Here is a 15021-nt window from a genome sequence, read left to right as displayed (position 1 = left end):
CTAATCATTATGAAATATACTGAAAGAAATAAATGCTGGTGCCAGTATGAATGACGTCACCTTCCTCTGCTAAATTAAGAAGGTTAATCAACGCTGGGTCCATAAATCCCTGGCCTGACTTCCAGCCCAGAAGTAAATGGTGTCAGAAGAAAATAAAACTAAAGACGGCAATAACAAGTATTACTCAGAAAACCTCTAGTGTGCCAACGAATGTTTCATAAATGGTTTGTTCTCTTATGACCTTTAACTAGTACAGTATTTTATTTTCACATCGAGGAATATCATCCAGGTTGTAACTGGTTTAATGGTAATCTATCAAACACTCCACCACACACACACAAAATAACTACTGATAGCGGATGCTGACATGAGAATGTTCTTTTCAGCTCCAAAATAATTATAGCTACAAGAAAATCCAAAAGGGTCCCATCCAAATCCATCGCCACACAGTGATGTGTGCACAGCATATTCTGCTGTGCACACATTACTCTCATAGCACATTGGTAGTTGCACCCTATAAATGCTGAATGCTGAGTGGGGTTTTAACATTAAATACTTAAGGAAAGAAAATAATGTTTTGAAAAACGGGACAAAGTGCTACAACAATCATGATAAGGCTTCCAGTATTGCAACTACTTGTCGACAGACAAGCTCCCTAAAAACGTAAAAACAAACAAAATGTCCAGTTTTTTTTATTTATTTTTAAACTGTACCAACACTGCAGTATTTTGAAGTGAAACTGCTCCATAAAACTGATCTGTTGCTGACACTTGTGCTGCAATATTACAGCTTGCCAAAATTTCAACTGGTACTCAGCCTGGAAGCTGTAAAACTAGTTATTATTTTTATTTTTTTAAAAGAGCAAACCACAAACGGAACTTAATTTGTCAAATGAAATACGTACTATAGTATAAATCTGCCCCAAGATGATCAAAAAATCTATAATTCTATGCTGTTGCCTGGTGAAATCAACAGTTTGGAGTCAGGCCTTAGCTACTGTATCTAAAATGCCCAATGACAAAGTTTTACATACCAGAACATACCCAGAAGGCAGCCAATAAAACACAGTGTAGAAGGGTCATTCCACGTCAAATACATATTTGGATCGTCCCCCACCTCACCATGTCAGATTCTTTTGATACAGCATATTGAATCTGGAGGTTGGGAGAACGAGCTATCTGCAATATTCGATTTTGTGCCGTTTCCCTTTTACGCTATGTAACCATGGCAATCCATCATCAAAAAAAAAAAAAAAAACTGTCAAATTTTGCATGGAGACAATCAAGCCCTTTGAGGAGCAGACAAACTGGTCTCCGCCTATCTACGTGACCTGATTGGCAGGCAATCACCTTTAAAAATGAGTCTCTTCAGCGCGGACTGGCTCCATCAGTCTGTCAAAAGACTACATAAGAGAGCGAGTGTGAGGAGCTTCTAGTTAGCGCTATATTTGGATTTTGGATTTCAATGAGAATCATAAACATCCAATACATGCAAGTAATTACTTTTATGATATTATATATTAATATTATATCCTTTCCTATATATGTTATTTTCTATATAATCATTGAAAGTAATACAAATTTAGTTTTTAACCGTTTATTTCATTATGTTATTGTAATGCTGAAATTGACAAAGTTTAATTAGTTTAAGACGCTGTTTTATATTTATCATTCTATATCTGTATTATGAAAGGATATATCATGACATAAAATGTAGTGAGTAGAGTGGTATTTATTTATACTTATTTTATTGTATTTCTGTGTTGTAGTTCTTCATTGCAGTTACTAGGGCAAGGTTTTTGTATACTGGATGAGGAAGTAAGGGGGTTACACTAATATTTTATCTGTACTGTGAACGGACATATAATGTAATAAATAAAATGTAAAAAGTAGGGGGTGACACTTTTTACATTTTTTTTGTTATTGTTTAATTAACTGTATATCTGACAATAACTATGGACAGGTGCTTTCTAACAAATAAAGTAGAAGGAATGTTTATTATTTATATACAACATATGCATTTATGTATGTATTTTTTACTTCCTCTATTATAACCATGGCAAGCCATTTCCTAAGGGATGAGGACATGCTGCAAGAGTTGTTGATTTCAGATTGTGGGGAATCTCAGACCTCCAGCAATGACCTAGATTATGTTCAGGAAGAAATGCAAAGTTCCACCACTTTTAGTCCAAGTACTGAAGGGGTCTCTACTGGTAGCAGCCATGAAGAGGATTCAACCAGAGCAGCGTGGGTCAGGGAGGTAAGGCAGAGCCAGAGGCAGGACAGCTGCAGCACAAACAAATCCACTGGTGATGCACAACAGCAAGTTCCCTTTGTTTTCACAGGCAGTCTTGGCTTAACTTGTCAGCTTGTAAACAAAACTCTCCAGTTGATGTTTTTGTCTGTTCTTCACAGACCATAAAAAGACAAAACTTGTAAAACACAAATAGTGCACTGACATTGTTACATGGACATATGTAACCAATCATGATAAAGTTTGATGTACAAACTTTTGGCAGTTATACAATGTAGTAAGGGTGGGAGATCCTGCCCATTGTACTTCGATACGATATCAATACTGGTCAAGTACCGTCGATACAGATTACAATACTTGTTTAACTGGGGGAAAAACAGAAACCTGAAAAAAAAAACCACAAAAAACATTTGTTTGTAACAATGCTGGCATTACAATAAAATTAATATTTTGCATTTCTGACCATTCACCACATGATTTAAGCATGTCGAGCACACTACTTTGCTTCTAGAGTATTTTCCCCATAATGTTAAGAGACCAGATGTAAGGGTACATGTATTGATTTACAGGTTATTATTGATTATAAATAACCCCTGAAACAGCAAACCACTTGTATAGTAAACATTTAGGTTTATATAGCAATGTGATAATAGACTGTCAATAAATAACAAAAAATAACTTTACAGAATCAAAAGTTAAACTTAGTTGTATTTACACTATTAGAACTGCTCCAATTAAATCAACTAAAGAGTTGATCAGATTTTTTTTTTTATTTTTTTTTTAATGTAATCATGCAGTTAAAATTTTGTATATAAAATAAAATCAACCAATAGAAGATCTGTATTTTCTCTGCGGCAGTCCAATCATAAGTGAGTGGAGGTAGGACATAAACAGTTAAAGTCTTCAGTAAGTTAACCAATGGGAGAGTCAAAGATCTGCCCCTTGTTATACAGGTGTCCAATCATGAGTTAGAAGAGGCGGGACATAAATGGTAAGAAAGGGTGTAAGAATAGCTACATTTTGTGCGTGTATTGCTTATTATACAGACAGTTATGTAGAGTTATATTGAGAACTTCAAAGTAATATTTCTAAATGCTTTTTAGAATTTAAAAAAAAAGGTCAGACAATGGAGACATTGTAGTCGATTAGGTTATGAATCAATTTTCAAGACATTTCTCAGAAAAAATGGGAGGTGTATATCAGAAATACCTGAATGCACCAATTCTTCAAATAGAAGTAATTATGTGGAATTATTAATCTCTGGTTTCTGACTACGACAATCATTTGGTCAATAGCCACAGTATTCCCAGGTACCTCTAACAAGATTCTGCATGGCTTAATCTCTTCAGTGCCTCAGTTCTGCTACATCTTGAAGTACAAGGAAGCCAAGTATGTAGCTATGGAAACAACTGATGTTCTGTGAGAATGTGTTACATTTACTATAATAAAAATAACAATAATGCTTTTATAAAAGACCAAACTCCCATTGGCTTTTTACTTTATTTTATTATTTTAGATTCTATTGATTTTTGAATATTACTATACAGGATAGCTGTTATAATATCATTACCTTAACTAATACCCATAAATTAACCAATCTAAAATGTTAATCGATTGACAGCTCTACAGCATATACATATTAACAATATATATGTTTTGCAAAATTAAATAAATATTTTACATGTCCAAATAAACCACATAATAATAATATATTAATTAATATATTACAGCACTAATGTAGAATTAACAAAAACAAGCACCTCTACCTGGGTGTTTAATGAACCTCTAGAAACTCATTTAAATAAACTTTTAAAGAATATTAAGGTTTAACTACTTTTCAGGTTGTAATTTAAAAGAACAGCACAATGTTGACATGCTTTGGCTTCATCAGACTCTGCCTCAGACTAACTACTTACGCTGCTTTTGAAAAAACTCTCTCAGTGGACTGATGAGGCAACTATTCTCTGGTATTTGCGAGCAATTTTGCTCTGGAATGTTGATTCATTGGACTTTCACCATTGCAATGGATCTCCATTTCTTGCAATCACTTTTTCCTCACTATCGGTGCATTTCTACATGCGCTTCAGTGGTTGATGCATAATGCTGCTGGGATGCAAACATTTAGGAATCAAATTCGGCCTATATTCTACCTTCAGGGTACGCAGGATGAGCAGTGGAAGGAGCTGATGCTGAAGCAGATGTAGTGGCTTCAGGAGAGGCTGTCTTGGTCTAGTGCCTGCATTTCACTTATGAGTCGACCTTTAATGCTGTCAACATTTCCACTGTCACTGAGCACAATCTTGAATCAGTATGCTTGCTGCAAGAGTAGAATTGTGTTCTATGTTCTGGAACCAACGTTTGCATTGCCTTGATAGGTGTACTGCCAGTTACCTTGTCACTCTGTAGTTGATGTTGTTTTTTGTAGTAGTGTATGACTTTTGAGATTAATATAGTTTTCTGCTGAAACCTCCCATGTTGCTACTTCAAAGGGATTTAAAGCATTACTTGTGGACCTAATATGTGCCATTTCTTCTTCACTTAAGCACAATGTGTTCTTTCCAAGAAGAAAAAGTTGTAATAGCATGCTGTTGTTCTGTATCTTCAGTTGATTTTGAATCTCTAAGCTTCTCTGCCGCTTTTGTGCTATGATGGAAAAATCTAACAATGGCACTGCAATTCTACAAACAGGAATACAATCCAGGGTCAGCCTTTAATGAGTATTTAAATACTAAGTTGAAAGTATGCCCAAAACATGGAATATGTTTCCATCTTGCTTTGCGCACTGCAGCCACCATGTTTGCTTCATTATCTGTAATCATATTTTGGACTTCGTGGTTGATGTCCCATTCTACTGTGATTCTTATTAGATGCTCGAAAAATAAACAAAATGCATTATAAAAGAGTAGTAAACGCACCAGTAAGTACATAAGTTTACTAAAGTACATATGAAAAAAAAATCAGTGCAGAAAAAATGATCTGGTTTAATGTTTACATTCACAGGTGTTGTTATGAATTTATTTATATTAGAATACCAAGTAAAACCTTGTATGGGGTTTGTTTTTTTATGCTATATTTAAATACAATGAAAGTCTTACATTCCTGGACACCCTTGGCACTAGAGTAAACAGGTGTGTCTGCGTGGTGTTTTGTAAGTTTAATTTTATTTATTTTTTCCCCTCAACTGTTAGCACTGCTGCAATAGCACTGTTCAGATCACCGTTTTAAAACATAGTAATTGTAGGCCAGTCACATCGTCACATTCATTTGTCTCCATTGCATTAACAAAGGCACATTATTAAAACTTGAAGACCACTCCCCATTTTAGGCTCATAACTTCAAAAATAATGGGAGTTGATAACAAATATTTGGGATTTATTTCCTAAAATACTTCCAGGTAATTGCGATATCGCATGAATCTGGAGATTGATGTGGGGACCATATGGATTGATTCTGACTTTTATAAGGCTTTGGAAAAAGACCAAAAGTTAGGGTAGCAGCCCCCCTATAGGGTGTACTCATTGGAAGGATTGTTAGGAGACCTCATTTTACAGGGGCTACAACAACAATGCACACAAATCTGCCAAATGTTGCTTTTTATGCCTACAGAGCTACATGCTGTTTGTTACATTTTAAATGGATCTGCACAAATAATTTTTAAAAAATACAGAAAAAAAAAAGTAATAAAATGTATCCTGTACGGAATCCCCAAAATGACAGGACTGGAAAGCCTGTTTGAAGAGATAACTCTTGACAAAGTCTGATGGGAATTACATTTATAACACATGTGAATGATTAAAACCCTTTTTCCGTTAGAAGAACTATAAACCAGAACAGCTCATGTTCTCAAGTTAGTTTATGATTTGTTTCACTTCCCCCACAATGCCGTTTCCTCTGTAGGTCCCCAGCCACAGGACTGGATCCTTGCCTGGACACGAGTGTGGTGGCTGGGCTTGGGTGAGAACAAACACTTGCACAGCTGGAGCTTCATAAGTCTTCTAGTCAGCAATGATTCTGTCAATACCTCCAAAGCAGGAGGTATAACTTGCAACCCCACCTAATCAAAATAACTACAACAAAACTGCATCAATACTGATGCATTAGGGTTTGCTTTCAGCACTGTGGCAAACTTTAGGACAGAGCAACCAAGTGAAAACAGGGATACCAACTAGAATTGCAGGCTAAGGGTCCTGCTTAGAATATTAAATCAAGTTCCTCATTGCCAATCCATCTCAGCTGGGGATTTCATGGTATAACGGTATAGCTGGGAAGAATAAACATGGGTGCATGTAACCACTGTATTATAACTTAAATTAACACTAAGCTTATTACTGTTTTAAAACATCAAAAGCTTTATTTTATCCTTTAAGAAAAATGTTGCAAAATCTGCAAAATTTTCCTTATTAAAATGTGTCCTTTTGTACAGGATGTCCATTGTATTTTACAGGTTTAGAGATTATTGTAAAATATGCTCCAGCTAAAACCCAGAACAGGGAGATACAGTACAGTTATGTAAAGCTGTTTAATGTTTAATGTTTTATTTTATATCTTTAAATAACCCCTTTAAACACTGTTTAACAGCAGTTATAAAGTTCTAATACGGCCAACATGAAGAGCTCAGAATGTTTTTTTTCTCTTCAATGTGTTTCTTCGTCAATCCTGTGTATGCAAGTTTGTTGCTGTAGAACTGAACATAAAAACACTAAGTTCGACCTACTGTTTTCCCCAATGGCTACCCACACTACTGTGAAATGGTGATTCTAACTATTGTTATAAATGACCACTAAGGAAGTAATACCAAGACTGTCCTATTATTACTAGGATTAATAGTTTATTTAGCAGAAGCCTTTATCCAAGACGACTTACAGAGGCTAGGGTGTGTGAACTGTGCATCAGCTGCAGTCACTTACAACAACATCTCACCCGAAACACAGGCACAAGGAGGTTAAGTGACTTGCTCAGGGTTGCACAATGAGTCAGTGGCTGAGCTGGTATTTGAACCCGGGACCTCCTGGTTACAAGCCTTTTTCTTTATCAGACCACCCAGCCGTCCTAGTTGGATGTGGTGAGGGTCAGTCCTGTGCACAGCCCTTAAACGTAGTTTGCAGGAAATGATGCTGAATGCTTGTCGTTTGTGTCGTTTCAATTGTTTGTTGATGATGTCACCACACCCGGAGTGGGCGATTAACCACTGCCGCTCAACCAGTCGTTTTAAGCACTAGTTCCAGACAAACTTATCTGGCCTCAGTTCTCTACAGGAAAGTCTCTAGGAAATACTGCACTGATTCTGAAATTAAAATGTCAATCACTGCCACAAGCAATTCATTACTGCCCACCAACACTGGAAAAAGCATTCATTATTTATACTATTGCTTTGGTAAACATTATACCAGCCATCTTACAAAAATTATTTGGAGGCAGCCACGTGCTGCTTTTATTAAAAATGATGGCAGTAATCTTGAATAAATAAATGAACAAACAACATTCTACCTAAAAAATTATTTGATCTGTATTGTATACTTGCTGCACGACAGTATTATTGAGAAAGAGTTAGAATACATCCATTGTCCTTCCTGTAATTTGAAGACTAAACAATACTTAACATGCGCTGTATAGCCAAAATGTAGGCCTATTCAAGCATGAAATGACAGGGTATAGGGTTACACAGGGAGAGGACGGGGTCTCTCTTTATGCAAACTTTGAGAGCAAACAACCAATAATATATATTAAACATTTTTTAAACTGCACAGCCAACGGTAACACTTCTGTTTCAGAGAAAGCAAAGTCAGAGCTGTATGCAAGGAGCCAGCAAATCAACCTATTGCCTCATGCCTCTCCAGCAAGTACGCTGAATGGCAATAAAACTGACTTACATAAAACTACATTTAAGTTAAGGCAAGTTGTCAGTGTTGGAGAGATGTGGGTTCTTGCTTTGCATTGTGCATTTTAGCAGTGTTTCGTGAAGTGTTTGTCCTTGAGTTTGGGGATTTGTTTTTGTTTTACAATATAAAATGATGCCCCTGACTCAGAGATTAAATTTGCCATTTTTAAAGAAACCAGGCAACACTTCATATAAAAATTACATTTAAAAAAAAACAAAAAAAAAACACACACACATATGATGGACCCTAAATATAATATGTTGACAGGCTACCAAGTTTCCACCACACATATTTAACCTGTAATACAGTTAAATGTACAGTAGACCAAGAAAACTGCTGATTGAAATGCAGAGGGAGAGGGAAAGTAAGTCCCACACCCACCCCTGTGGCTATGCAGTGGGAAAACACATTTGTTTCAATTTTCTCAGATGTTTTGCTTACTATATTAATGAGCCTCTTGGGGTGCTTTAATCCAAAGCTTGCTGTGCTACAGGAACAATTCACCTACTAATGGGTACAGGGTGGTGTAATGCACACAGGGGTACATTTTGACACCATAAAAGCAGAACAACATTTTGCAACTTACAAAAAAACAGAAAAAAAACTGTAAAACAGTGCCTTGACCTAAACAGAATCCTCAGAATAATGCCTATGACATGCATTACGAATCATACCAGTCAGCAGCTGCATCCACTCTTTCTCTCTCAGTGGTTAATTCCAGACTTAACGTTACGGAAACTTAAGGATTACAGTTACTAATTCACCACTTACCTTTTTTCCTGTATCGTCTCACAATCTTTAACATGCAGCCATGCGCAATGCACAGCTTGAGGACCAAAGAAAAAAGTTACTCACCAAATAAATTGCTTGAATGTCCTTGTTTTGAGACAGGCTTCAGCTCATTCACTCCCCAAGCATATTCTTTGTAATTATCCCAGGCAAATTTCATCATCTGTACAAAGAAAAAAAACAATGAGATATTTACAGCATTAAAAAGGACAATGATATAAAATGCAGCCGATCCAAGAGCAGATGGATAGTTGGAATAAATTAAAATCACAGATGATTTCGAATGTGATCCTGCTAGCGGTGCAATCAGCAGCAACTGTCCCAAATTGAATATCTGACAGTTAATAAACAGCATTTTTAATGCATCGATTTAAAAGGCAAGGAGGAAAAAAAGTGCACTTCCAAAAGCCTTTAAATATAACTGAAAACATGCATGCACTAGTTACATTAGCCTATATATACAGTAACTGAAATGACAGGCTGCCACAAAGGCCCCAGGGTGATCACTGACTGTTTAAATTGAGGCTCACAATCCACCACCAAGGTGCAAAATAACCAACGGCACTGGTGTCATTGCCTCAAAAAAAAAAAAAAAAAAAAATAATAATAATAATAATAATTACGCCAAAAGTTGCCTGTAAGCTCACCCATCATTGTCACCAGTGTCCCTCAGCACCAGCACATCTGATCTGCAACCCATTCACAAACTTGCTCAGCGTCAGCTGGCCCATTTTATCACAGTTCAATTTAATTCTGTCTACTTTCATCCTGCGAGAAAATGACTCATTATCATAATGTATTATTGTTGCTATTCTTTTTAGCGTGCACCTCCCAGCACTAAGCCACAAGAAAGACGTGCTGTATCATTGGTTAATGACTGGCAAACAGAGGGAGGGATGCTGTTAGACTGAGCTCAGTATGACCGCGCTTCCAGCAATTTTCAAATCACACGTTTTCACTGGCAGTGTCACTGAGATTTTTCCACCCTATGCCAACTCAAAAACATTTAAAAAGGAAGAAGAGCTGTCTAAAGCAGCAGCGAAGTGTTCTAGGATTTATCCAGCGTTCAGTTAAGCAATGGGTGCACACAACAGCACAGTACTGCAGAAAGGACGAGATTAGACAGAATGAAATTGAACTGTGACAAAATGGGCTTAGAACTCTAATAATTTAAAATGCAACAGTGCAACACACATTCTAACTCCTTTCATGTCTTCAGCGTATATAAATTGCTAGTTTACACAGACATTTCAATAACTGTTGCTGTTTTGTATTTCAGTGTTATTCCCCCCAAAACACCAATGCTAAAAATGAACACACAATAGGTAGATCATTCATTTTGCTCAAATTCAGTGTAATTCAGCCGAAGTCAGTGGTGGGTGACCAAGTTAATTAAAATACCCTGAATATGTTTTTTTTTTTTTTTTTTTTTTTTTGCCAAATTACCCCTTGTATTTGTCCGGTATGAAAGTTTGTTTTAAAATTTAATTATTATTATTTTTTTTTTTTAATATTACTTTATTTTTACGTTGGAGAAGTGACCAATATTTTATACATGTAACAATAATAGTATGTGAAATCACTCAGAAAACACTGATTTGTGTTTGTCTGAATTAAAATTTCAAATCGACATAATAGGCTCTCTATTAGTATGAAATCGCCTTGGTGCCCTTGGGTTGGACTTATGTTTGGCCTTTTTGCCCCCTGGAACTGCCTGGGTCCCCTGAATCTTCCTATGACCCTAATTTCATGCCCTGCACCCCCATGACCAGTACAAGATAGTCCCTCAATAACATATCCCAAGACACAGCTGTAAAAATACAGAATGAGGGCAGTCAGTGAAGGAGATTAACTTGACTTGCATGTACAAATTCAATATAAATACAGATATAGCTACACATGTAAATGTGTGTTAGATTTAAATAGAAACCTCCATCTACCCTAATTAGAACATTAGATATTTATAATACTATGAATATTAATATTTAAAACCGGGGACAGACATATTTCCACTTGCTTATCACAACCTAAACGCTGATACTTCCCTCCAGGTAGTGTCCATTGCTTGGGTTTTAAAAGCACAGTACAGCCATAACACAGAACTGACGAGTAAGAGATGAATTACCAACACAACATGCATGCCTCTAGGGACAAGTTAATTAAAATGACCAGGACCTCATATAGTTATCCTAATCAGTAGTGTTCAGTATTAACAAAATTATAATATGTTGAATCCGCTACCAAAGAGTACATTTTGCAAAGTATAAAAGAACAAAAAAAGGCAGCTACAGGAGTTTGAATGCATTTGTACTGTGGGCTCAGCTTTGAGGTGCTGGAATCGTTTTTTTTCTTTTGTAGAAATGTTTTCATACTAACTTTTTCACTTGATAACATTCATTTAAAAATTCAATTGATGCCTATGATGAATACGTTTTGTGACTAATTAGCTATTAACATTTAAAATATGGAGTACTTACTGATGTGTGTTTCACTATTAACTAAATCAAGTTATTAAATTAAACTGATAAATCTTGTTACATATGGTAATTGCATGTATTAATACGTTTGGATATACTGATATTTTATTGATTACTGGCTCGTTCACAATCATCTTAAATAATGCTAGAATATGTTTTGTGCCTAATGCAGATGAACAGGAGGGCCTCAGGTAAAAAAAAAAACAAGTTTGGGAACCCCTGATTTAGAGCACATAAGTGAAAGCAACTTCTCTGTGAATCATTCTACTGTAAAGTAATTTGGAGATCATTGTGGACTTTTCAAAAGGTCTGCAGCCATAGCAGACCGTCTACTAGATTGCTCCCAAACAAGTGATAGGGCAGTATGCAGCCTGCCAAAGTAGTTGCTCTCAATAAATGCTGGGGCTGTTTTTATGCAAACATCCACCAGAATCCAATAAATCCAAACTACAGTAGACTGTGCGGTATTGATCGTCTAACTGCATTGATTCTCACTCAGCAGGAAAAACATTTGTTTGCAATACAAAGCAGTAGGCTATTCATGCTCTTTTTGTCATATACACATCGCTATAAAAATATTGATAGATAGAGATATCTAAACGATTTGCACTGGACTAAAATCAGGCATCCTCTGAGCTGGTAAAAAACAATAACCTCCCCCCAGATGTGCAAAACAGAGGAAGAACGAAGCATATCAACAAACAGCTTCTCATTTCATTTCATTGTATCTTCTCTTCCAAAAGGATACCAGCACCTCGACCATATCTAAAAACCGTTTTGACCCTTCAGGAGATAGGCATGCCCATACATACCTCCAAATGTTTAGTTAAAGGTTTTTTTTTTTTTTTTTTTTTTTTTTTTAAACAATTATGTTTTGTATTTTTCACCTCTGCCCTATTTGGTTTTGCCCAATTGTAGTGTTTGACTTAACTGTAGAATCTCAGGACAGAGAGTACCAATTGTAATATCCTATTATGGTTTATTGTAAAGATTGGCATTGCTTTGAGAGGAATACCCCAAAAATGCTTAACATGACATTGACATGGTTGATTCGCACAGGACTAAAGACACCAGAAGCACGAGTTTGACATTTTACAGGTCCAGATAATCTATTGGGGGGTGGGATGGGAATCTAATCAAATTCCGAGGCCACCTGTGGGAATCATTTTATGCACAATTCCTTTGAACTTATTTTAAGAGGGTAAAATGAAGAGAAAATGTCATGCCCAGTCATTCCGCATTGGTAGCAGGTAGGTCATATTTTTGGTACCACAGCACTTGTGGGACAGACTGCTCATTAAATCTTTTTGCGTATTTTTAAAAAGACCATTTTATATTCATGGATACCAAGATATTTAGTATAAATGCCAAGATTTAAAATACATCCACACACATATACATATACATATTACAGTATAGACATTCTGTAGAATAAGGCAAATTGAAAATCCAGGTTTAATTATAAAACAAATAAAAAATAAAAACCACATACTGTAAATTGCAGCTTAAGAAACAAACAAAAAAATTATTAAATTTCTCAAATGGAAGCTTCCATAATCAGAAACCGAATGCAATATGCTAGAGGAAGATAACATTATTTTCACCTACAAATGTTTAACAAGAGGCTTTGAATGCAGCGTGCAGAACAGTCAATTTCCATATGATCTGCAGAATTTTGCAAGTGCTAGCAAGATACCTTTTTTCTTTTTTTTTTGTGTAGGGAAAGAGGAGAGACATTAAACCAGTCCAACCACGTGATGTACTGCAATGCTGCAGTAATACAAAAGGTTACATTTTCCACTTCCTTTTAAAATGTAATTATTTGTCTTGAGTTAACCTTGATGGGTTTAATTAACTTAAATTGATCTGTAATTGTGCAAGGGATTTTGCATGCAACTGAATTGCAGTAATTTTCAGTCATTTCAGCTCAGCATGCAACACTTGCTTCTGTGCAGGCCAGGATTTTGAAAGTAAAAAAATGACTGTCGGTAGGAGATAGATTAAAACCGTATTCAACATAATGCCACCTAGTTACGCCTGTCTCATTTACAGTTTTCATTGGTTCAACTAGCTTCCAGTTCACATTGCTATGTCTACAGAATTTGATTGACCGATGACAACCTTGTGGTTTTCAACCTTTAAAAAAAGACAGAATAATCTGATTAACAATCCCCCCCCCCCCCCCCCGTTTATTTAATATATAAATTTACATCGACATCAAAAACATGAACCTCAAGATAAAACTATAATAACTAACAATGATAAACTTTTAACTAAAACCAACATAAACAATTATCCAAAAGGGACTCTGTTGCTATGCACTTTCTGTAGACTCTTATGATTTCTTCCTTCATTTATTTTTTATTTTTTGCAAATAAGAAAGGTATACATTTATTAAAATCGAGAGCGGCATAAAGGATAATCTGGATGTACTTCTCACACACTGAAAACAATTCAAGCAGCCACTACTGCCATTACTAAAATGTAGCCGTGGCGAACACCAGCGAGTGGAAACCCCCTCAACGGAAATCACGCATGCCTACAGCTAAAGGATCATTTTGAAACTAGAGGTCAAACTGTAGACTCTGATGTGCTAACAAAAATGAAAAAGATCAACAAAGTTACATATTGGTTTTGTTCTGATCCATTTTATTAATCTACTCAACAGAAAAAAAGGAAACTGCTAGTTTATTTCTTCTTTGTACAGCACCCCTTTTCCACATTGATAGAAGTTAAAATGACAGTTGCCACTTGTGCACAGCTAAAAAAAAAGGTGGAAGTAAACCTCAGTAATGCTATTACTTTAGAATAAATGTGGCTTCTGACACTTCATTGCAAATTTATACAATGAAACAAACAAACAAACGCACACAAGGCCAAATGTATAACCAATGACTGCGACATCCTTTTCTTCATAATTAATTCATATTAAAACATTAATTCGTAAAAAATTTTTTCCACACATATTTCTTATATATATATATATATATATATATATATATATATTATATATATATATATATATATATATATATATATATCTATTATTATACCCCTATGATTCTGTATTGAAGCTACATTTGAGTAACATCTGTACACCAGTGTTTTAACAATGCCTTAGTACTACAGCAGTCTGCTTCCATTTCACAGCTGTGTCAGTGACACAAGGACAAGCACTTAACCCATCTCTCTCAGGAAAAGCACTTAACCCATCTCTCTCAGGAAAGCAACACTCACTAGCCGAACACAAGCACCATCTACAATCTCAAGGCACTGCTAGATGGATTAATGTCCCAGCCAGACAAGCAGTGCAAGGGGATTTGAACTAATGACTTTTTTGCGCAGAGGACCAATGTAAAAGTGCTGTAATGTCACAGCAATGAATCCATTCATTACCTTTCTAATGAGCGATAAAGCACTTATTTATTTATTTATTTATTTATTTAATGAACAGCAATACAATTTAGGCCTATAAAATGAACACACAGTGTTGTATTACTGGATCAAATCAAAGAGGCAATTCAACCAGGGACAGCAAACAAAGGAAGAGGACTCAAAGTTATACATTGTGCAGGAAGCATTTTCACATTTTTACAAACACCTCAAGCTAAATAAAACAGGAA

General features: G+C 35.8%; 1 protein-coding gene across 2 annotated transcripts in view; it reads right to left on the bottom strand.

Moving 5' to 3' along the window:
* The window catches only part of man1a1 (mannosidase, alpha, class 1A, member 1), a 154200-nt gene that overhangs the window by 107522 nt on the left and 31657 nt on the right, over positions 1 to 15021 (bottom strand). For both annotated transcript variants that reach the window (XM_041253100.1, XM_041253099.1), the window contains exon 2: positions 8988 to 9084. In XM_041253100.1, the coding sequence (XP_041109034.1) occupies positions 8988 to 9084 (97 nt within the window). The remainder of the gene's footprint in view (positions 1 to 8987; positions 9085 to 15021) is intronic.

Source organism: Polyodon spathula, chromosome 6, assembly GCF_017654505.1.
Source record: "Polyodon spathula isolate WHYD16114869_AA chromosome 6, ASM1765450v1, whole genome shotgun sequence".
Lineage (NCBI taxonomy): Eukaryota > Metazoa > Chordata > Actinopteri > Acipenseriformes > Polyodontidae > Polyodon > Polyodon spathula.
The sequence above is the reverse complement of the archived record's forward strand: the minus strand, read 5'-3'. Positions and strand labels throughout refer to the sequence as shown.